General features: G+C 37.4%; 2 protein-coding genes and 2 pseudogenes across 2 annotated transcripts; 1 reads left to right on the top strand and 3 right to left on the bottom strand.

The window, feature by feature from the left end:
- Positions 1-3,377: 3,377 nt before the first annotated feature.
- Positions 3,378-4,458, bottom strand: LOC120590180 (olfactory receptor 52B4-like). The gene has a single exon (XM_039847809.1). The coding sequence runs from the start codon at positions 4,320-4,322 to the stop codon at positions 3,378-3,380; it is 945 nt and encodes a 314-aa protein (XP_039703743.1). The 5' UTR covers positions 4,323-4,458.
- Positions 4,459-17,068: 12,610 nt separating this feature from the next.
- Positions 17,069-17,987, bottom strand: LOC120590516 (olfactory receptor 52B4-like; annotated as a pseudogene).
- Positions 17,988-19,507: 1,520 nt separating this feature from the next.
- Positions 19,508-20,445, top strand: LOC120590207 (olfactory receptor 52B4-like; annotated as a pseudogene).
- Positions 20,446-23,496: 3,051 nt separating this feature from the next.
- On the bottom strand, positions 23,497-24,081 carry LOC120590196 (RNA polymerase II subunit A C-terminal domain phosphatase SSU72-like). Its single transcript, XM_039847823.1, has one exon. It carries the CDS (start codon positions 24,079-24,081, stop codon positions 23,497-23,499), a length of 585 nt encoding a protein of 194 aa, XP_039703757.1.
- Between the last annotated feature and the right edge of the window lie 527 nt (positions 24,082-24,608).

The following is a 24,608-nucleotide window of genomic DNA, read 5'->3' on the forward strand; positions in this document are numbered from 1 at the left end:
GTAAATAAATCAATGGTTTCTAGGAGTTAGGGGAAGAGCAAGGGAGACATAAACAGGGGGTACACAGGGGATTTTTAGGGCATTGACAATACTCTGTATTATAATGATGGATACATGTCATTATACATTTTTAAAAACCCATAGAACTTTACAACACAAAGAGTGTACCCTAATGTAAGCTATAGATTTTCATTAATAATAATGTATCAGTATCAGTTCTTTAATTGTAACAAATGTACCACACTAATTCAAGATGCAAATAATAGGGGAACTCTAAGTGAGGAAGGAGGGACGGGGGAAGGATGTATATGGGATCTCTCTGTACTTTCCACTCAATTTTTCTATAAACCTAAAACTGCTCTAAAAATATCTAATTTTTTCTATTTATTGGGGTAACATTGGTAAATACAATTATGTAATTTTCAGGTATACATTATAACTTGACATCTGTATATTCTGTTGTGTGTTTACCACTCAAAGTCTAGTTTCCTTCAGCTACCATATATTTGATCCCCTTTACCCACTTCACCCTGCCCCTACCCCCTATTTTGACCCTCTGTATCCCTTCTACATTTCCCCTCCTCCCCCACCCCCTACCCTCTGGTAACCACTAGTCTATAGTCCATGTCCGTGAGTCTCTGTTTATTTGTCCTGTTCATGAAAATATCTAATTTTTAAATGCAATCTTTGAAATAAAAAAAAATTAAAACTCAGTGGATTGGTTAAATAGCTTATTAGATAGAGCTAAAGAGATCATTAGACTTGAAGATAGATTAGAATAATGTATCCCAATGTGATACAAAGAAACAAAGACAGAAAGTATTAAAGAGAGATTAAATGACTTGTATGATAAAGATAGACTATAGAACTTTTAAAAAGAATATCTTAAATTTATAAGATGCACAACTGGACTACACTTATCAGTTAGAATTCAAACATTATCAGATATAAAAGCAAAAAATTCAGTTTTCTGTGGTTTAAGGGACATCGACCCAAACCATATGGGCACAAAATACTTGGGAGTAAAGAATATAAAATGATTTACTAAGAAAACACTCACCAATGAAAAACACAGGAAAATATACTTAGGTAGCTATATTCATAATCAACTAAACAGTATATGGACAATATCAAAATTGTCAATTGTCATGTTTAGGAGATTACCTGTTCTAGAGCAAAAATACAAGAGTTATAAGAAACTGGTACATAATAATTATTTTGAGGAATTTAATACTTTTCCCAATAATTACTGAATCATTTTTTAATTGGCATATATATAGAAGGTTTGAACAGTACAACTAATAAGCTGTTGTATCTAGTATTTAATTAATACTACATATTAGAAAATTTGCACCATTTTTATTGCATAACAAGCATCTTATTTAATCTTACAGAAAGTTAATTTATCACATGTGTAGAAAGATGTAGTCATAAAAGACTGAAAAACATACTAAAATTTCACAATTATGCCTGTTTTCTGATATTGTCATTGAAGTTTGTTTTCTTTATTTTGTCTATTTCTGTTTATTAACATTAGTTCTTAGACAATTAAATATTTAAAAGTATACATAAAAAAAACTAAAAGAAAATCTAAGAATAATAATCAAATCTGAGGTTGAAGAAAACAGTCTTAAGATTAAAACAATAAAACCTACAAAGGAAAGAAAAAGATGAATTTGAACATACTTTGTATAGCTCTTTAAGTAAAACAAAAGATAACCAAACCAATCAAAGAAAATTACGAAAATTATAACCTGAGAAAATATTTTCAATAAATATTAACACCTTAGGGAAGCTATATATCCTCTCTGTGCCTCAAATTACATGTCTAGGAAATGGAAATAATAGACACAATAATGAGTCTGATGTAGAAATAAGGTACAAAATAAGCTTTGCACAAGTTCAATAAATGGTCTTTACTATTAATCCACAAAGAAATACAATGCCCAATAAGCACAATAAAAATTGTTCAATGTGTCTATTAACTAAATTAACTCAAGTTAAAGGACAATAAGTTAATTTTACCCTATCATATAGCAAGTTTTTCTAAATAGACTACTTACTAAATATTAGTAAGGATGCATATGTTTTGGCACTTTTATGTATTTATGACAAGTGTGAAAATTAATAATAACTTTTCTAGATGCAATTTTCCAGTGTGCCAGAGTAGCCTAAAATTTTCATTCCCCTGCCTTAGTAATTCTTCTTTAAAGCTAAAATCACACAAAGCTTAATACAGACACACACATGACAAATTCTACATATGAAAGTGTCCCTAGAAGAACACTTACATTATTAATGATTAGAAAAACATAAGTATTAAAAAATAAAAGTATTAACACTATCTCTACTAGTATTAAAAAGGAATTTTAAGAATGCCTTCTTAGTAACTAATTTAAAAATATAAAATATACTATTAAAATTATTATAGATTTCTAGATGTACTGTCATGTAAAATGGAACAGTAAATTTCTCTGAGTGGTGGGATTGTGTATAATTTTAATTTTAATTTTAATTTTCTTCTTATTTTTCTATGGGTTACTTATATAAAAAGGAGTAAATGTTTTCCAAAGAAGTGTCAACAATATAGTATTACCTCACAGAGGAAGTAGTACTTAATCTTGAAATGAAGTGGTTAATAATGACTTCACTGAGTAGGTGACACCAAGGTAGGCACTGAAAGATGAATGATGGGAGCTCATCAAAAGGTCAAGGAGAGGAGAGGTTATTCCAGGCAAATGGATCACTTAGAGAAAATGCAGCAATACACCTAAAATCATGACTGAATATGGAGAAATTAGAGATATACAGTTCTTCAAGACTGAAGCAAAGTGATACAGAAATTGTTGCTGGAAGAAGTCTGAATTTTTTTCTGTACCACGTTAAGGGGAATGATCTTTGAGAAACTCCCAAAAAGTCAATAGTTAGGAGCACAGCTCCCTTAACATCCTCTTAACACCCATCATATTTTGAGAAAGCATATGAAGGGATGAAGGTTTTACATGGGTGCCCAGGGATGTGGTGAGGTGGATCAGGACTTGCCTTAGCTAAAGACGGAAAATTTACTATTTATCTAAACTAGACTTTTCCCAAAGTTGATTTTAATATTACAGAGTTAGCCATAACTACAAGAGAGCAACCTGTCTATTCTCCAAATAATAAATAAGCTGTAAGTTTCTCAGTCAACCCACATGTACTGCTTTCAGATTGATCAGAGAAGCCAGTCTCACAGTCTCAGGTGGGTTGCTCCAGAGACCCATAACTCAATGAGCCATTTTTCCTAGTGACTTAGTTCTAGTTCTCTTGTTCACTGCTGCCAAAGGGCATATAATGGAGGACCAAAATTTTTGAGAAATCAATCTCTGCTATCCCCAAAGTCATTTCTGCTTTAGAGACAACACATAAACCACTTGGTCTCGTATCTGTTTTGTCTTAACCCCATAAATGATGGGATTCAGCATAGGTGGAGCAAGCATGCTGATATTAGCCAGCAGGATATGGATATGTAGAGGGATGTGACGTCCAAAGCGTTGAGTAAGGACTGAGAAGATCCCAGGCCCATAAAATAAGATGATGACACAGACATGGGAGCCACATGTGTTGAGAGCTTTGTGACGAGCATCTTGGGAAGGGATATGGAAGACAGCACGGAGAATCAGAACATAGGAAACAAAAATGAGGACAATATCTAGGATCACCGTTGACACTAAAACAAAAAATCCATACCAAATGTTTATTCGGATGTCATCACAGGCATATTTGGCTAAGCCAATGTGTTCACAGAATGTATGTGGTAGGATGTTATTTCTGCAAAAAGTCAGCCTCTTCAGAAGAAATATCATGGGAAAAATTGTACAGTGTGCTCTCAAAAAAGCAGCCACACCAATTTTCCCTATCAGAGAGTGGGAGAGTATCATGGTGTACCTCAGTGGGTAACATATTGCAATGTAGCGGTCAAATGCCATAATCAGCAAGATGCCTGACTCAGAAATGAAGGAGGAATGCTGGAAGTAAAGCTGGGCAATGCAGCTATTAAGAGAAATTTCTCTACTATTGTACCAGAAAATGGCCAATGCCTTGGGTTCTGTTGTTGTGGCAAAGACAATGTCAACTCCAGCCAGCATACAGAGGAAAAGATACATAGGTTCATGGAGGGTGCTCTTGTTGAGGATAATGACAATGAGAAGACCATTTCCAAGGAGGGCAAAGACATAGGAGATGAAGAAGGGGATGGAAATCCACACGTGTAGGTCTTCTCGGCCTGGAATGCCCAGCAGATAGAAGACTATGTGGTTAACACTAGTGTGATTGAAGCTAGCCATTCCTGAAGCAGGCCGATATGGACTCTAACTTTACCTAAAGAGACAAAGATTAAAAGATAATATATAAATGTTTTCCTTGAGTTTTCTGATTAAAGATATTAAATTAATATGTTAATTTACCACTGTTTCCTCCTGATACCCTCTAAAATGTTGGCAAAATAACAAAAACATCATAAACATAAAAAACAGAAAAGATAATAACAGAAGTGATAACACATTTTGAAAGCAGATGGATGACTATTGACTAAATAGATAGGATAAAACTAATAGCTTCAAGTTGAAAACAAGAATCAAGATAATTTTCACTGTAAAACCCAGACAGTCTCAAGAATCAGAGGTATCAGATACTTCTCTAAATAGAGATAAAGATGGGGTTTTTTAAAAAAAATTATTGGTTTAGAGTTTGTATAAAGAGCAATTAGACTATGGGATCCTCTTTCCCAACCTGTTCATCCAGGCACCACTTTTGTTACCAGCAGAATACTGGAGGTTTATCCTCTGGTGAGGGTAAACCTGGAAAATTCTTGAGAATCAAAGCATAGCTGAGGTAGAAGTACTATGCTACAAGCGGAGGATTAAATGAATGGCTGGCTACATCCTAAACAAAGTGAAACCTCAGTGAACTTCTATGTGTGCCTGGTAATGCTAGCTTACATAACCCTATATCCAGATCTTACAATTCATTTTAATTTAAGAATGAGGCACTGAAAAGTGATTAGAGGTTCTCTATGTAGGCATAGAATTTGTTTAGGGAGAGAGAGAGACTTCATGTCAAATTACTTCAATCCAGAATTTTACACCAAAATAAGTCAAAAATTTTAAGAGTAGGAAAAGTTATTTAGCATCTTCAAAGACCTCAATAGATTTACCCTCCATTAACCCTTTCACAGGAAGCTACTAGAAGATAAGCACCACCAATATGAGGAAATGAACCAAAAATAGGGAAACAGAGGCTCCAACAAGAGATAAAACAAAGTGATAACAATACAGGAGAGAGTATAGGCTATGAGGAAACGAGGGAATTCCTTGGGTAATGGTGAGGGCTGACAACTGTGAAGTCTTGGAGGGTTGTGAATCTAGACTGCATCAAGGAGATAGAGGACACCTAAAGGAAGTCTTGGGGGGAAAAAAGCTTATTTTGAAATAATCGATATTTCTAGTGGAAAATAAGGCACATAAAAACTAAGCACAAAAAAGTAGACAATTATTTACTCCAGGGAAGAAAAAACTTTTGTATAAGAAAAGAAATGTGATGATATGTTACTTATCTCTGTTATTATAATCATAATAATGTAAACATAAACATGTATCTTAAAAATTATGATATAACTCTATTAATAAAATCAGGAAAAGAGAAGTCTGCAAGTGTCTAAATGTTGGGGGGCCAGAAGGGTTACATGTAAGAAAGCTAAATACCTGTTTTCCATATAAGAAAGTCAGGGGATGACATATAAAAAATGATTAAAAATATATATAAATCAAGAAATAATGATATAAACATGCTGTTTATCTACATGGAGATAAATACTAAAGAAACAACTATAAGTGTTAAAGTGTTTTTTCTGAGGAGCAGGAATCAGGTAGGATGAGGCAGGGAACCTTTGTTTTTTATTGTAAGCCTTATAGGAGAGTTTCTAAACTATGTATATGTATAATATTTACAATAATAAATTAAAAACAAATTATCTCAATAAACTGCCTAGCTCTTCACCAAAAACAAAATTTTAACAGCTCATAACTGAAGTGTCTCCTTTTCCCTCTCCCTCACCCTCTCTCTCTCTCTCTCTCTCTGTCCATTTTAATTTCTGGAGCCAAAATTCCTATTCTCTTTGGGCACCAGATTACCCCTTAGAGAATACAGAGTGGCTTAACTAAATTGACTCTTCTCTCTTAAGAGGAAATGGAAAAGTGGCACCAAAAAGAATGCGGCACAGTGATAACCCATAGACCTAATAACAAAAGAACAGGTGAAAGCAGGAAGAACAGAGCCAGAGATCAAGCATGATCAGAAGTTAGATGGAGAACAGCCTTCAGAAGCTGATGAAGGCTTTGAGAAAAGGAACAGCCGAGGGAATTTGTTTTGGAACTATAGGAAAAAGTTGAAGAGCTGGGGGATAGTCTTTGGAAACAGTTGCCTAGAACAATTGCTGCTCCAATTCTAATTTCCCCTAAAAGACTCTTCCCCACGCCTCTTTCCAAGAGTGTTCCTGAACCTGCCCCGGATATCCCTCTGCTTTGTGCTTCTGAGCACTTTCCCTATCCACCTCACCTGGAACTTCTTAGAGTATGCCAGGGGTAGCAGTACCTTGCCTACGTAATCCATCCTCCCTAAGTCACAATTTCTAAACATTAGAAACGTACCTTATTTATTAGAACTATGTTTTATCTATGAATCATCTCTAACAAACTTTGAATTTTTTGATGGATTGGGCACGTCCTTTCATCAGTGTGTACCTAGAACATAGCACAGAAGGAAAGGTGAACAGGAGGTAGAAGGGAAGGAAGGCCAGGTGAGAGAGATTTAAGATCAGTGGCCAAAGCAAGGTTTTCCTTTGAGAACTCAGGTGCCTGAATCCAAATAAAACTTAAAAAGTCCTCTGAGAACTACCTATTTCTTCCCTATGAGCCCAAATGTTGGCCACCGATCTCTATGATCTGTTCACAATCTGTTCACAAGACTCCAAACAAAGAGCTTGCTATTCCAACACCACAAATCAATTTCATTAACTTGGGCCAGTGAGGAGATCTAATTTCTAGCTCTACTCTCTTCTACTCCTAGAATCTCACCTTGCATAAGACAAAATCGGTCATCAGCCTTGGACCAAGTCTTTTGAAGCAGAAATGGAACCAGTGACTGAAGAAAACCTAGAAAGTTACAGATTGGACTACAGAAGCGATGATCTTCATAAGTTCTCAGAAGGTTACTTTTATTCCACAGCCCCACTTCCCTTGGGTCCTAACCTGGCCACAGTCCCACATGAGACACCTCATTATGCCTGCTTCCTGCTACCTTTTTCTCTTGACACCTGGTCTTCGGGCAACTCGTTATTAGATCTCTATCCTTAAATTTTACCTGTGCATTTTTGTGGCTTTCCATACTCAAGAGTCTTTGACTCCTAATCTAATATTTTCTCTGGAAAAATTAGGAGGATGGTGGAGTATGAATCATCAGGAATCTGTCTCTATATGGAGACAAAAATTGCACTGGTAGAATCTGTATGATATAGCAGTTTTGCAACTCTGGAGTCTGTTGAGGCTTCAACTTCCACAGGAAGACATGGACAGTAAATTATAGTTAATTTTGGTCACGTTCATCTCGTATCACAGTAGCAGCTACTCATCCCCTACCCTCAGCCCTATGGCAGGCAGCTGTGCATGTTTTCCTGGGGCAGCTTGTATGCAGCTGGCGGGAGCCAGGGTGGACAAAAAGAATCCTGTCCTCCAAATATTGGAATCTATATTCTGATTACTAACTGCTGCTTCTGATCTCCAAGGTGCAAAGAGGCAGGCAGCCATTGTTGTTGCACTTCCCACCAAACAAAGTGAATACCAGGAAATTTAAAGAGCTGGCACCCATTTTCTTCCCTTCATTTTTTATTTTTTCCCCTTTTGGGAGCCAGATATTAAAGATTAAAACATGCAAAAAGCAACTGCATAATAGGGGCATTTGAAAAGTGACCAAGCATACCCAGGAAAAGGTGCAGGCTCAAAAAAGACCTTAAGATTACACATCTAGCTGATCTTTGGCACAGAAACAGTCTACAACAATCAAATAAACAAAAACAGTATCCAAAAACAGCACTTCTTTTGCTGTATCCTACAGATTTTGATACCTTGTTTTTTCATTTTAATATAGTTTAAAATATTTCTAACTTCTCTGTGACTTCTTGACCAACAGGTTATTTTGAAGTATATTTTTACACAGTTGCGGATTTTTAAATAATCTTTGTGCAATTGATCTTCGTTTTAATTCTGCTATAGCCAAACAACATGCTTTGAATGATTTCATTTCTTTGAAATTTGATAAAGATTGCTTTATAACCTAGCACATGGTCAATTTTTGATAACTGCTCTATGTGCATATGAAAAGATTGTGTAGTCTCTTGTTATTGAATGTAGTGTTCTATAAATATCAAATATTTTTTTAATTATGTTGATTGCCCTCTGTACCCTTATTAGTCTTTTTAATCTTTTGTCTCTTTGTCTTTCATCTATTGAGAGATGTGTCAAAGTCTTCCACTGTTATACTGGATTTGATTATTTTTCCTTTTAGTACTATCAATTTTTACTTTATGTATTTTTTAGATATGCTATTTGGTACATATAGATTTAGAATATTTATGTCTTTGTCATGAATTTATGCCTTAATTATTATGAAATATCCCTCTATATCTCTAGTTATAATTCTTATCCTAAGGTCCACTTTCTTTTTTATTAATATAGCAATTTTGGCTTTCATCTAGTCAGTGTTTACATGGTAAATGTTTTTCTATCTTTTTATTTCTAACTTTTCTATGTTTCTATACTTAAGAAATTTCTTTGTAGGCAGCATATATTTTCTTTTGTCTGTTACCTAATCTAAATAAATAAAGTTCAGTTTGTTTACTATTTTTTAACACTTTGAGTTTTATGTCATCTTTTAAAAACCATTTGCCAAACCCAAGATTATGAAGAGCTTCTTCTATGATTTACTCTAGAAGTTTTATATTTTAACTCTAACAGTAGCTCTATGATTCTTTGGAGTTAAATTTTATGTATGGTGTGAGATAGCAATTGAGGTATGGGGGTGGGGGACATAGGGTGATCCAAAAGTTCACCATCTGTGGAAAAGATTATGCTTAGTTGGCAAAAAGGACAGAGTAGGGAACTCTAAAGACCTGTTCTTTTGCAGAAACACCAAAAAATGAGTAAAATCTGTGAGAATCAACTTTCTCAAAACTCTAGAAAAAAAGTTAAATCTTACAACATCCAAGCAAATGTTGAATCAAGAAAAAGATGGCTTAAACTTGGTAGGAGAGCTTTGTGGCATTTTAGCTTACCCTTGATCAACCCCTCTCCCCAGCTCAGTAGCAGGCTTGAAGAAGGCAACCAGCATTCCTTGTGTGGGTCTCTGCTTCTGGAGGGAGCAGAGTAGACCTTGTTCTCAAGGAATTTTGTTTGTCTGCTTTAACTGTTTAACTTGTTTAACCTGATGAACTAACACAACGTGCTCACATTTGTTTTGCCTAACACCGAACTCTCTCAGGACATAAAAGTAGCTATGTGGAGGATGTTTCTCAAAACATTGAAAGGTAATGAACTGAGCATTTGCTGCCATTGTACCACCAGGTACAAAAGATTACAGTCGGGGCAAACAATAGAAACACCAATAGATTGAGGGGGTAGGGGAATCTGGAAAGAGACTTATGTGAGGGAGTATGTGCTTTGAAAGACTTCTACATATAACTGGAAGTCACTCAAGCCTAGGGCAGGATGCATGCTCAAAGAACATACAACACTCAAAAATCTATTGTTTTTTTTTTAATACACTAGCAATAAACAATCAAAATTAAGAAAATAATTTTATTTACAATAGACTCAATATGACTTAATAATGATTCAGGGAGAGAAAAAGAAAAAGAGTTTTTGTTTTTCCTGACACTAATAAATGAAAATGGCTAAAACAATGACACTGAAATAGTAATGAGCACACCTAGTACTCATACTTGTTTTTCAATACTATTCACCATTAAAAGTAAGGGATCTTGGAGAAATATTTTCTATCAAGGCTGAGGTGGAAAATTACAAGATGTTTCTGGAACATCTTGTATTAAAACATAAGGCAGTGCTCAAAAAATGACAGAGAAATAGCAAAGGTTACAAGAGACAGTTTGATGTGGCTCTCACTAGTCAAACCTGGAAGAATTTGAGTACCAAAATGAATAATCATAGCACTGGATTATACAAGTTATTGAATAAAAAAGAATCCATGAGTCCATACTAATCCAAAAAACAAACAAACAGTAAACAGGAAGCCTCTTATTTATAATAAAATACCAACTAATAAATGTAATGGGAAATACTGAGTTTAAAAGCCACCATTTGCAACTGTCAGTACACAAACTGATTTAGTCAAGAATTGCCAATGAATGTTTAAACCACTTGATGTAGGTTTGTTAAGGAACGATATATTTCACAGTATCAAAGAATCTCCTCAAGATTATATCATTGATTTCAAGGTGAAGAAGATACTGTTATAGTGGAGAAATCTAGTAGACCCACTTTATTTAGTTGATCAATGATAACATCCCCAATAATAGGATAAAATTTTATATCAGTTACCTGCTGATGTTATACAATGAGAAGGACATAACATCACTTATGTAGTATTCTGGCCAAAAACATATACATAATCTGAATTTAACATAATTAAGCATCATTATACATAACATGGGCACGTATTCTTCTTTTAAAATGCCATTTTTAGTGGACGAAGGCGGCAGGGTAGGTAAACACAACGCTTGCCTTCTCCCATGACCGTATTAAAATTACAACTAAATTATAGAACAATCAACTTGGAGAACCACCTGAAGTATAGCTGAACATATCAAGACCAGTAGGAGGGGTAGAGACAGGAAACAGACTGGCCTCACACCTGGGAGATATTTCAGAAGAAATATCTCAGCTACAGATGTTCCCTTAAAGAAGCAAGAGGCCCCAGACCCATACCAGGGTTCCTCAGCCCAGGATTCCAGTGCCTGGAAAAGGAGTTCCCACAAAATCTGACTGTAAAAATCAATGGGGATTTTGACCATCCCAGTTAAACAGAAGGAACCTGAAAATCCAGACATCCTCTTAAACGGCCTGTGCACAGACTTACTCTCTCGCAGATTCTCACCCTGGGCTCTGGCAGAGGGTTAGCAACTCGGAAGCTTCGAGAGACAAGTGGGGAAAGACTGAATTGTGTGGCTTCAGGGCAAGGGCTGGAGGGACAGTGCCACTGTCCCTTTGTAAAACCCTCCTCCTGTGCAGCCTACAGGCAGGTGCCAATCTACCTGTGTCAAACCCTCCCCCAACATGGCCAATTCTGAATCTGCATTAGCCTGATGAGATCGATTGGTTCCATCCTGTGACTCAGTAAAGACTCTCAAGCAACTTTTAAATTTCTGGGAGCAAATTTGTTCCCCAACAACCAGCCCCACCCTGCGCTCTCCGCAGGGAGTGCATTGGACAGCAATCAACAGTCCCCCGGCTCTCACACCTGGGGAAAAACTTTCAGTGGAGGGCAACTAGCACCGACCCAAGTTGTAGTGTCTCTTGAACAAATCATGGGGGTCTGCGGGCCCCACACGGGAAGTAGCTGGCCTCGATGTAATCTGAGACTTTTGCAAGTGGGTACAGGCTCAGCACGGGCACCAAATCTGAATTTGCATTGACCTCATGAAACCTGCTCACTTTACCTAGGTGACTCCTGAGACCTCACCCCACCCAACAGGCTAATTGCTGGAGGCATATTAGTGGCTGAGTAACCAGCTCCACACAGCCCTTTTGGAAGAAGGCTCTTTTAGCAACAATCAACAGAAGAAATATCTTCTGTTGTGTAAGCAGAGGCTTACACAACTCTGGAGACAATCCCAGTGGTGGGCAACTAACCCTGGCCCGAGCTGCAGTATTTCTTAAATAAATCTTGGGTGTCTGCAAGCCCAAGGCAAGTGGTAGCCAGTCTTGCTGTGATCTGAGACTTTTATAAGGGGCCACAGACTCAGCACTGGGACAAAATCTGAATCTGCATTGGCTGGATGAATTCCACTTGCTTTATCCCAGTGACTCCCTGGATCCCTACCCCAACCAACTCTTGTACCACTCAAAGACTCTTTTAGCTACTGAGCCTTATGGCCAGCCACAAGGACATGTTGCTAAGCAGCCACAGGCCCAGTACTGGTGGCAGCCAGCCTCAGTTCACAGCTTGGTCTCTCCCACTTGCCTCCAGGTCCAGCACAGGCAGCTCCATGGACCACCCATGGATCACTTTATAGCTCCTACCAGGTGGTCAGAAGCAGTGGCTAACCTTGGCCTGCATAGGAGTCCCTCTCAAAGAGCCACAGAACCAACACACCCAGAGGCTGGCATCAGGCCACAATAGAGCACCACCTGATTAGCCCCACAAGTGGCACACTCAAAGGGTGTTTTCAACAAATATATGAGGCTTGCAGGGGCAAATCCCACTCCATGGGGTCAGCCCCCACACAGCAGCTCACAACCTGGAGGCATGGCCAGTCCTCGCAGCTGGTGAACCCGAGAGTTTATCCCACACTGACATCCCAGCAGCAATCAAGGCTTAACTACAACAGAAGAGCACACACAACTCACACAAGGGATACTCCTGGGCTCCTAGCACAGGTGATCAGGGAGACTGTGTCACTGGACCACACAGGGCACCTACTGCATAAGGCCACCTTGACGAGACTGGGTTACATAACAAATCTAACCTAATACATAGAAATGAATAAATATAAAGAGGCAACTAAAATGAGAAAGCAAAGAAACATGTCACAAATGAAACAATAGGAGAAAACTCTAGAAAAAAAATTAAATAGAGGCAAGCAACCATTCAGAAACAGAGTTTCAAACACTGGTTATAAGAATAATTAATGAACTTAAGGAAAGAGCAGACATGCTCAGTAAAGACTTAAACAGAGAGATAATCATAAAAAAAGGTATAGGAAACCATAAAAAAAAACAATCAGAAATGAAGAATACAGTAACTGAAATGAAGAATACACTAAAAGAAATTAACAGTAGAATAGATGAAGCAGAGAACTGAATCAGCAATTTGAAAGACAAGGTAACAGAAAACTGAATCAAAAAAGCAAAAAGAAAAAAAATTATTTTAAATGAGAAGAGTTTAAGAGATCTCTGGGACAACGTCAAGCATCCCAAAATTTGCATCATAGGGGTACCAGAAGAAGAAAGACCAAAGAATTGAGAACCTATTTGAAGAAATAATGACAGAAAACTTCCCTAACCTGGCAAAGAAAATAGACGTGCAAGTCTGAGAAGTGCAAAGAGTCCCAAACAAGAGAAACCCAAACAGGCCCACACCAAGGTATATTATAATTAAAATGCCGAAAGTTAAAGACAAAAAGAACCCTGAAAGCGACAAGAGAAAGTCAGCTAGTTAATCAGCTAGTACTCACATAAGAATGTCAGCTGACTTTTCAACAGAAACTTTGCAGGCCAGAAGGGACTGGCACAAAATATTCAGAGTGATGAAAAGCAAGGACCTACAACCAACTCTACACAGCAAGGCTATCAATTAAAACTGAAGGCGAGATAAAGAGCTTCCCAGACAGGAAAAAGCTTAAGGAATTTATCACCAACAAGCCAGTATTATAAGAAATGTTAAAGAAGCTTCTTTAGGAAGAAGAAGCGGGGGGGACATAAATATGAATAAAAAACTGGCAATAACTATGTACCTATCAATAATCACTTAAAATATAAATGGATTAAATACTACAAGCAAAAGACACAGGGTAGGGTAGCTCCATAGTGTAGTGGTTAGCACATCTGCACCACGAGCGCTCCCTGCCTAGCCCAAGAACCAGGCGCCCCCTAGTGTGGGATGAGCTGGCCCTTGGGTTTCTCTTAGCTGCTTCAGTCGTCTTGTGTCCCATAGGGCGATGGGAAGATCTGCCGCGGAGTCTGCTGGAAAAGCGAGTATATGAGGGGAGAGGTGCCCGGAGAGGTTGTCCTGAGAGGTGGCAAGTCGGCGTGCCTGACACCTTGAGTGCATCGTTTTTGACAAAATTATTTAAGTAATGGTGAAATGAAATGAATAACAATGATGTTCAGAAAAGAAACGCAGATAGTGAAAAATTTATTTTGTTAAGTAAGTACATATAATCATCATTCGAAGGAAGAAATTGAAGAAGATACAAATAAATGGAAGCATATACCACACTCATGGAGAGGAAGAAACATCATGGAAGACAATAAAAGTTTGAAGAATTGTTCCAGATTAAAGGAGAGTAAATATATGGCAACTTAATACAATATGTGGTCCTGAATTTGGAGACAATGGGTGAATTTTGAATATGTGTTGTATATTGGATTATTTAACATTGTATCAACGTTAAATATCACAAATTTGATCATTTCGCTGCTATATGTAAGAAATTGTCCTTAGAAATTACATGCTAAATATTTAAGAATGAAGGCTCGTGATCTCTATATATTTCACTGATGTGGTACAGCAAAAATTAGACTAAGAATAAAGAGAAAGAGAGAGGCCAATTGTTAAAATGACTGAATCTACATGAAAGTTTCAATGGAACTTATGATAATATTTATGTATAATTTCTGTGTTTTAATGTTCTCAAAATAAACATTTAATGGAAAAATAATATTTTATCAAACATATCTGTAAGTTAAGAGGGAGCCTTTCTGAGTACGTTCTAATTTAAATAGAAATCTAAGAATGTATCACCATTCACACACACGAACACACAGCAGTCTCCTCTTTACAAATATACACATATCACTTATTTGGACTAACTTAATGAATACAAAACACAAAAAAAGTTGAAGAGTGAAGATATGTTTTCAACAAAAAGTTATAGTGAAATGTACCTAAGCATTATTTGATTTGCTGGTAGCCATAGGAGAGGAGCATGGAGATTATTTCTTCATTATACCCTGACTCATAAATACATTAAAGACCATTAAAATTTTAATAAAGACATTAAAATTTTCTCACATTAACAATTAAAATTTATTACTTCAGTTTCTAGAATATGAAATAATGTGAAAATAAAATATAAATTTCATTTGAAATTTGTCAAAATTACAAAGAAAAACTTAGGGAGATAAATGTTTTTAAAATAATCTACATATTTGGTCATCAATTTATTTGTGCTGATTTAAAATAGGGTTAATATTTACTAATTCGCTTTAAGACAGAAATAGAAAAATTTGCTATAATGACACTAACAATTTATTCATTGAAAAAAATATATGTGCACACCCAATCCAGAGATGGAGTTGTGTAGGAGGGATGGTGTTGGCAAACATGGAGAGCCATAATAACTTGATCCATGTGTATGTGATGGAAGGGTGCTGTTAAAAATAAATCTGAGTTCCCTGGGGAAGTAGCTTCTCCTGGAGTCTTCAGGCAAATGCATAAAAATCTCTGCTCCCTGGTGCTCAACACTTCATTTATCATATTCTAGACTATAAAGACTACACTTGAAGCAGGTGAATAAGTTATTTATTGATGCAAGCAACCTTTTAGGGGGTAAAACAGGAGTATTGCATTCAGACTAGAGGGCTATGGGGCTTAAGGTAATGTTTGAAGATATTAGGACCTTTGTCTGGCGTGAAGTAAGAAGAGTAATATCTAATGCTCTCCAATTTAAAAACTCGTGGTTGTTGACTACCTCCTTCCAGGATAGCATCCAAGCTCCTTAATTTGTAATCAGAGCCAATGTACTTTTGTTTCTATCTTTTTATCATTGCAAAATAGATACAATCACACAACTGCCTGGGATTGCAAACTCTTTTAAATCTATTAAATATTTGTATGACAACAGTCTGTCCTTAAACTCCCAAACGACATCATCTCATTCTCTGCCTAATCCACCTTCATCCAGTGACATTCTACAGCCAAAGAGACTAAATTATCCATTCCATTGAGTTCCCATAGTAGTTTTTATTTCTACCACTAATATGTTTACTTGCCATATTATTTTAGTTGGCTATATAAACGTCTATTCTTTTAGATGTTACAATGGACACTAGGAAAGTAATATATACAGAATGCATAGCCTGCACTCAACTGGGAAATGAACAGTAAATAAATAAGCACAATGACCTATGAGAAATGCTTTTTCAAAAGAGTATACCTGGCTAAATTACATATGGCATGTCCTTGTGTGAATATAATAGAGAGGTGATAAAAATTCCTGCAGAGATGTATAGTTTTGGCATGAGATTATGTCCACATTCTTTTGCTAAGTGAGAAAGATGCATTCTCGAAGATTAGATGGAGTATAGTCAGTCAATGTAAAAAAATGTGTTTACCTGCATACACATATACATTAGAAAACATAGAAATATTTTCTAAAATATTAGCAGTAAATATCTCTATTTTGAAAAAATGGGGATTTTGTACAGATTTTACTTCTAATACACTGTCTAAAGTGGGATGAGTGAGGAGTTTCAAGAATGAGAGAATGCTTGACTGTATCACATGTTGCTGATGTGTCATGTATGATGTAGACTCAGTATTGACTAATTCGGCAGTGTGGAGGCTACTGTGACATGCAGTTCAATGGCATAGGAAAAATGTCTGACTGAAGTGATCAAGAAAATAGAAAGATATTGAATCCCGAATGTATAGACCACTTTTTCAAGGTGTTTTACTATAATGGAGAGAGAGAAGGAAGGAGAAGGAGAGAGATGAAGACCAGGAGGAAGAAGAGCAGGGAGGTAGAAGAAAAGTTATAGATAAATGTGGGTACCAGAGGATCTTGGCTGCTTCCCTCTCTCCCTTCCTCCCAATCTTCAGACTCTGAGAAAGCTCACTGGGCCATAGAGAAATTGATCTCTTATTATATAGATCAGAGACTTTGAAAAGTATGTCCCCAAGTTCCCCTGTGGACTTGCCCCAGAAACATATACTAGTGAGATCGTGATCTAGTCTCAACTGTCCCTCACCTACTAGGGCTTCTAAAGCTCACCTTATGTATGTTTGGTTCCCATTTCCAAAGTCATATCTCTTTTGGAAATAAGACATGAATCACCTGTTCCCTGATCTGTTTGGTCTTGATCTCATAAATGATGAGATTTAGCATAGGAGGAGCCACAATGCAGACACTAGCCAGCAGGATGTGGACATGGGGTGAGATGTGGCATTCAAACTGCTGAGTGAGGGCTGAGAAGATCCCAGGCCCATAAAAGAAGATGAAGACACAGACATGGGAGCCACATGTGTTGAGAGTTTTGTGGCGAGCGTCTTGGGAAGGGATGCAGAAGACAGCACAAAGAATAAGCATATATGACACAATAATTAGAAAAACATCTAAAATCACTGTTGACAGTAGGACAAAAATTCCATAACAGATATTTTCTTGTATGTCATCACAGGAAAATTTGGCCAATCCAATGTGCTCACATATAGTGAGTGGAAGAATATTACTTTTGCAAAAGGTCAGTCTTTTCAGAAGAACTATCATGGGGACTACTATACAACAACTCCTCAGAACAATGGTCACACCAATTTTCCCAATCGACATGTGTGTAAGAATAGTGATGTAGCATATGGCAATGTAGTGCTCAAACGCCATTGCCAGCAGGATCCCTGACTCAGACATGAACATGGAAGTGAGGAAGAATACCTGAGTGGTGCAGCGATCCAGGGATATCTCCCTAGAATGGAACCAGAAGATGGTCAAGGCCTGAGGTACTGTGCAACATCTGTTCCGGCCAGCATGCAGAAGAAAAAGTCCATGGGTTCATGGAGGCTGCTCCTTGTAAGGATAATGAAGATGAACAGGCTGTTCCCAAGCAGGGCCATGACGTAGGAAATGAAGAAGGAGATGGAAACCCACAGTGCTTTTCCTCTAGGCTGGGGATGCCCAGCAAGTGGAAAACTGTGTAGCTAATAGCAGTGTGGTTCAAGGTACTCATGCCTGGAGCATATGACCTGGGACCTCACTTTCTGTTTACCGACACAGCCAACATTTCAAACTGTACTCAAAATTTATGGCACCTATCTGATTCTTTTCCATAGTCAGTGTGCCAGGAACAACTAGGATAAAAAAAAAGAATAGGATAGTATCTGATTTTTTCAGTGAGGTAACAATCTTTGTAAACTGTAAAACTTTGAAATTATCACTTTAAAATAATTGAAGATAATGAAATGCATAAAGAAGTTACACTTGTTATTTCTGTAATGTGATTTGCCTTCCTTTTTCTTTGATTTTTAATATATATTTTTACATAATTGAAACTTTTTCACATAGATTACATATATAGTCTATGTGAAATATATTTATGTTTTTAACAGATATGAAACTAGTTTTTCACATAGATTTATAATATAAGTATTTTAACATAATTTCAGCTGGCCGGAAAATATACAAGTTTATGGAAGAACCATAATTTACCTAACCATTTCGTTATTATTAACATGTAGGAAATTTCAAATATTTTAGTTGTTCAAGAAAATAATGTTTATTAAACATTTCCTCATTTTGCCTGTCCACTAATTTTAGTTATACATGAGACTTTGAATACTATGGAGTCAAATTATGAATCTTTTGTTTCCTTGGTGTTCCTCAGAAGTGTTTCAAAATCAAACTCTAATTACATTGTTTTAAAGTTTGTTTTTATTTAATTTAACATTTGAATAATTATAGTCAATATTTCAAAAATGTCTATTGATTTAAATATATAAAATAACAAAAAAGCATTTTAATGAGCACTAATCATACCCATTAATCTAAACAGTTCATAATTACAAAATGTTTGGTCACTTAAGCATATTTTCACATATTCTGAACAGTGCAGGTATTATATGCCTAACTTTTTATACTTAATGTTATATAACAAGTATTTTCATTTGGCATCAAGAACATTATGTAAATGTTAAGTTTAATAAGTATATAATATACTATTATGTGGTATACTCTATTTTAGTATAGTAGTGGATTCTTGTTGAATATTTACATCCAAGTAATTGGCAATATAAATAAAATTGTTAAGGGAACACTCCAGATTGGCACCAGATCCTGATTACTATAAACATTTTAGACATTGGAAGGGACTCATGCATTCTACTCTATTCTCAAGGTTAAGTTCAGACATGAAGTCATTCTTAAGGCCGTTACAAATATGAACGATGAGCATTCTTCCTTCTCTTGTTTTTCCATATTATAATTTTTATATGGTATAACTATACGTTGACTTAATCATTTAATGTTAGTTACTTATATAAATGTCAACCTTATTTCTGAGCTTAAGAACTCACTCAGAGAGCAAATCATATCTTATTTATCTTTAATGTCATAGGTCCCGGCATCCTCAGAAAGGAATAGAATCAGATAGATGTGAAAAGAACTGTTTTGGTAAAAAGACTTTGAGTATAATTTGAATTTTCCTCTCTGTCTTTGAATAGGAAGTGAGGTGCCAGGTCATCTGATCCAGGCATGACTACGTTAAACCACACTGGTGTTAGCCACACAGTCTTCCACTTGCTGGGCATCCCCAGCCTTGAGGACCAACACATATGGATTTCCAATCCCTTCTTCATTTCCTACATCATGGCCCTGCTTGTGAACAGCCTGTTCTTCATTATCCTCACAAGGAGCAGCCTCCATGAACCCATGTACCTTTTTCTCTGCATGCTGGCTGGAGCCGACATTGTCCTCTCTACGTGCATAGTACCTAAGGCCTTGGCCATCTTCTGGTTCCATGCTGGGGAGATCTCCCTGAATCGATACATCACTCAGCTCTTTTTCATCCATTCCACATTCATCTGTGAGTCAGGGATCCTGCTGGCGATGACCTTTGACCTCTACATCACTATATGCTACCCACTGAGATACACCACTATTCTTCTTACACATGCACTGATTGGGAAAATTGGTATGACTGTGTTTCTGAGAAATTTTGGTATGTAGTTCCCCACAATATTTCTCCTGAAAAGATTGACTTTCTGCAAAAGTAACATCCTCCCAAATACTGCTTGTAAGCACATTGTCTTGGCCCATGTTTCCTGTGATGACATACGAGTAAACATCTGGTATGGGTTTTTGTCCTAATGTCAAACTTGGTCCTAGATGCTGTGCTAATTTTTGTTTCATATATGCTTATTCTGTGTGCTGTCTTCCACATTGCATCCTGAGATGCTCGCCACAGAGCTCTCAATACGTGTGGCTTCCGTGTCTGTGTCATCATTCTCTTTTATGGGCCTGAGATCTTCTCAGTTCTTACTCAAAGATTTGGTCGCCACATCCCACTCCATATTCATGTTCTGCTGGCCGATGTCTATAGTCTCATTCCACCTATGTTAAATCCAATCATTTATGGGATCAAGACCAAACAGATCAGAGTCCAGGTATTTCATATGTTGTTCACAAAGTAGAAATAACTTTAATGTTGCAAGCAGACATTCTTTTTTATAGCAATTCTATCCATGTATGAGTGTAGATTGGACTTGGAAAGTGAGGATGAAAATATTTTTAATTAGAAATAGATCTATTGATATATTTATAAAGTTAGGTGTTATCTCTTGGACTACAAAGCTTTCTTTCATTTGAGGTTTTTTTAATCTGTTGTGGGTCCCAGGCCTGGCTGGGACTCCAGACGTAGAATGTTGTATTAGTGTAGTAGGACATCTGCACCTAAAATATGTAAACATAATTCACATATGTATAGCGGAATGCCACTATTGTACTCTGATATATGTGGAGCCATGTAGTTCTCAAGAAGGGGAGCAGAAGAAGAGCAACAGCAGAAGCACGCTCCCTGCAATAAAGTTGGTGCCTGCTGTTTCATTCTCATGTCAGCCCCTCGTGCATTCTTTGAACTGGGCATCTCACCACTGAAACATTCCCTTCTTGATCAGCTTGGTGCTGACATCTGTTATTGTCAAAAAAGAAAGAAAGAGAGAAAGAAGCACATGAATATAGAAAACAAAACAGAACTTATGAATCGCTTAATAACTATTATAAGGTAAACATTCACATCAAAAAATAAGTTTCTCGGACACACATATAGAGATGTCCATGTGCCTGGTCCATCACAACATCCTCCTTCCTGGCATAGTAACTTTCTTTTTTGAGGGGAAAATGATTTGGGAGGGAGGGGCATGAGTAACTTTTGCAGTTATAATTATATGCAAGCATTTTAGCAATTTGCATCCAAATGCTATTGTTTCATCTCCAACAACATTGTGAACATTTCTCTTGCCTGTTTGCCTTAAGTGAAACCTGGATATTTATTAAAGAAACCGCTATAACTAAAATACAGTAAATCTAAATCTTTATATACCACTCTTTATAGTAGAGATATAAAAACTAACAGTCATCACTACAACTGCCAATCATAACTTTCTCTCCCCTTTAGCAAAAATACCAACACTAGGCATGTTCTTAAAACCTGGTGTTCTCTCGCCATATTTACCTAAAACCTGATCCATCCCCATTCTCCCATTCTCCCCACTCCATGATTTTTAATGATTTTAGCTCCAGGCTCACAGGCTTCTTTACACCCAACTACCTCCATCATTCTTAGTAACTCCAGCAACCACCCAACACCTATAATGTCAGTGTTTTGATATTTCCTCCAATTCCCTTTGTCTACACCCTACCAGAGACACCAACTTCTATTGTTACCTCTAGAACTCTTCCACTAGAACAAAATCTGAAACAGCACATTCACTATCTTTAGAGTTCCAACTTAAAAATCCATTTTTTTAATATGATGGCTCTTATACTATGAGGGCTCTTAACCCATTGAATCCAGTCCCATTTCTTCTTTTCATCTTTTCTAATAAAGCGTAGATTTTGTACTCCATCACCATAATTACTCTCTTTTGGCACCTGCAGCATTTTGCATCTCTCTCTCTCTCTCTCTTCTCCTCTCTCTCTCTCTCTATCTCTCTCTCTTTTTGCCTGTCCTTGTGCAGACAGGAATTTAATTAACAACATTTATAACTTTGATCCAAATAAATTTCCTTGCAAAAATATTACCAATTAGGCAAACCAATTCTGTCTTAAGAAGACTTTTCAACATTACCTAAAAAGTATACTCCAAGTTTGTGTTCCTCTATTTGGAAATTATAATCTCAATGATTATCCTCACGACTCTCCAATCATGACCCTGAACATGTACTGAGGAATTTATCTGACAGGACATTATCGACAGAAAAAAAAAATACTAGAAAAGAAGACACTCACCACCTGACCATCGGCATTGCCACATACATATATACATACTTGGACATATAGTGAAAGGCAGGACACTGAGAGTGATTCTAAATTCTTCTTTCTCTCCTACAAGACCAGTCATTTCGACTCCAGCATCTCCCTCTGATCTGTCCTCTACGCCACCTTTCCACAGCCATCACCCTTCTCCAAGCTCCAGTCTTCTCAGAAAATACTGTACTACATGGCCCCTGCAGATCCATACTTGCTCCATCCTGCCTACAATCCATGGAGAAAGAGCATTGTTTGAACTGAAATCTTATTTAATAGATGGCATGTAAATTAATTCACCTATATCCAACTACCCCCACTCTATTTTTATCCTGTAAATCACACATGCTTTGGTGTCAGTGCTAATTTTGTTATCATGTTTCCAACAGGAAACATCCTTGGAATGATTCTCAGAGGATCCCATGTTGGAAAGAATGAATGCAATGAGATTTGTAATGAAATTCTCAGTATGAAAGAATGCTATTCTCCATGTAATTCATAAGGTTTGAACAATAAGAAATCAAGTTTAGAATATAAAATCCATCCCACATCAGAATAAAAAAAGAATACACTTGTGTCATTGTATTTTTTATTTCATTTTATTTCATTTCATTTCATTTGGTAAGCTATTAACTGAACAGATAAGTCCTTGATTTGAGGAATGACATAGAGCCCATTATCTAATCTGGGTTTCTACAAAATCTGTCATTATCAAAAGGGATACATCTAAAAGTAAAAACTTTTATAAGTTCAACATACAACGTAAGACTTTCTAATTAAAAAAATCTTTCTAATTAATATACCATACAAAATGAACAAAAAGAATTTGTTTTAAAGGGACACATTAGATAATGTCATTTTTTCTGCTGAAAATCCTTAAATCACTTATCCAGCACATTCCATTATGAACTTTGATTTGCTCACTGGAAGATGAGTCCATGGTGCTAACTTCCTTACAGACCAATGTAAGCACTGAATTACTTCTTCCCTGCAAAGTACCTAGACCAATATCCCCGACACTTGCAGTGTTTTGATGACTGTGGTGATCCTTCTTCTTATTTCCCACCAGATGCTTTTCTTGTTTGGACCTCTTCCCATGGCACACCTAAATAGTGTAAAAACAGCAGTGAGTGGATGCTTCTCACAGAAATCGGGACTACTCAAAAGCTCCACATACGAATTCTCACCGAGCAAGGGGCCCGAACCAGCCAAGTTCTTCAGTAGAAGCAGACAGTGTGAAGAAAGCTCTTTCCTGTTTTCTTCTCCACTGCCAGGAGCAGCTTGTCCAGGTCGCCTTCCAAGTCTTCCACGTCCTGCAGACCCTGACAGAGCTCACAGATGATGACAGCTCCAAGGGCGGCGCCCCTCAGGGTGTCTTTCACGTCCACGTTGATCACGTGCACGGGCTGCAAGGTCTCTTGTTCTCTGGCATACAGATCTGCCACCACTCTGTCATAGACGCTCTCCTCGCACGTAAAGATGACATCGAAGCGATCGCTGCACTCTTGAAATCTCTCTGGCCGAGGCTTGATTCTCTCGTTTCTTCCCAAGATGTGCAAGAGTCCATTCCTGCCATAGTAGTCTCTGTCTTTCCTGAGAAGGTCGTCGTACATCTGTTTATGTGTCGTTGAGAAATCATAAACCACGTGAAGAGTGGGTGTCGGGCCTGGGAGCTTCACGCAAGACCCAGCTCCGAAAGACCGGACACTGAACCCTTTCTTCCTGAGGATGCTGTGGGCTTCCATGCTCCTGTTCATGTTACTCATACACACCACAGCCAGCCTGAGCGGGAATGAGGGCATGATGACGGCCACCCGAAACTTAGTGACACAAGTGGGCGTCAGCGGCTGCCGGGACTCTGAAGCCAAGGGGATGACCACCCAGCTACAGCAATTCCAACCAGCTAAGTGTCAAAGAACAGGATCCGGGCTTATATTGAGTCACCTTGTCCGAAGTGAGAGGAGACTTCCAGGACTTCTGGATTGATTGGATTATGATAATGAACCCTCACCAGAGAACCTAATCTAATCATGAGAACTAAGTGATGAAGACAACTGAAAAAAATAATAATAATCCAAACTCAACAGAGATGGTGCCACCCAGTGAGGAGGGTTTTAAATTTAAGTTAGCTCTATGGTTTCTCTGAGTAATGAAGCTGCGAAGCTACTGACAGTGCCTAACCTTCTGTGTAACTGGCACACCCTGCGCAGTCCTGAAAACATTTCAGGACATCTAGGCACACACCTTCAGATGCTTCCCGTTCTTCCTGAGGGCTAAGGTGATCCACGACAAGTGCATGGTCAAGACCAAGGACTATTGCTCCTTAGCT

Source organism: Pteropus medius, unplaced genomic scaffold (genome assembly GCF_902729225.1).
Source record: "Pteropus medius unplaced genomic scaffold, Ma_sr-lr_union100, whole genome shotgun sequence".
NCBI classification, from domain to species: domain Eukaryota; kingdom Metazoa; phylum Chordata; class Mammalia; order Chiroptera; family Pteropodidae; genus Pteropus; species Pteropus medius.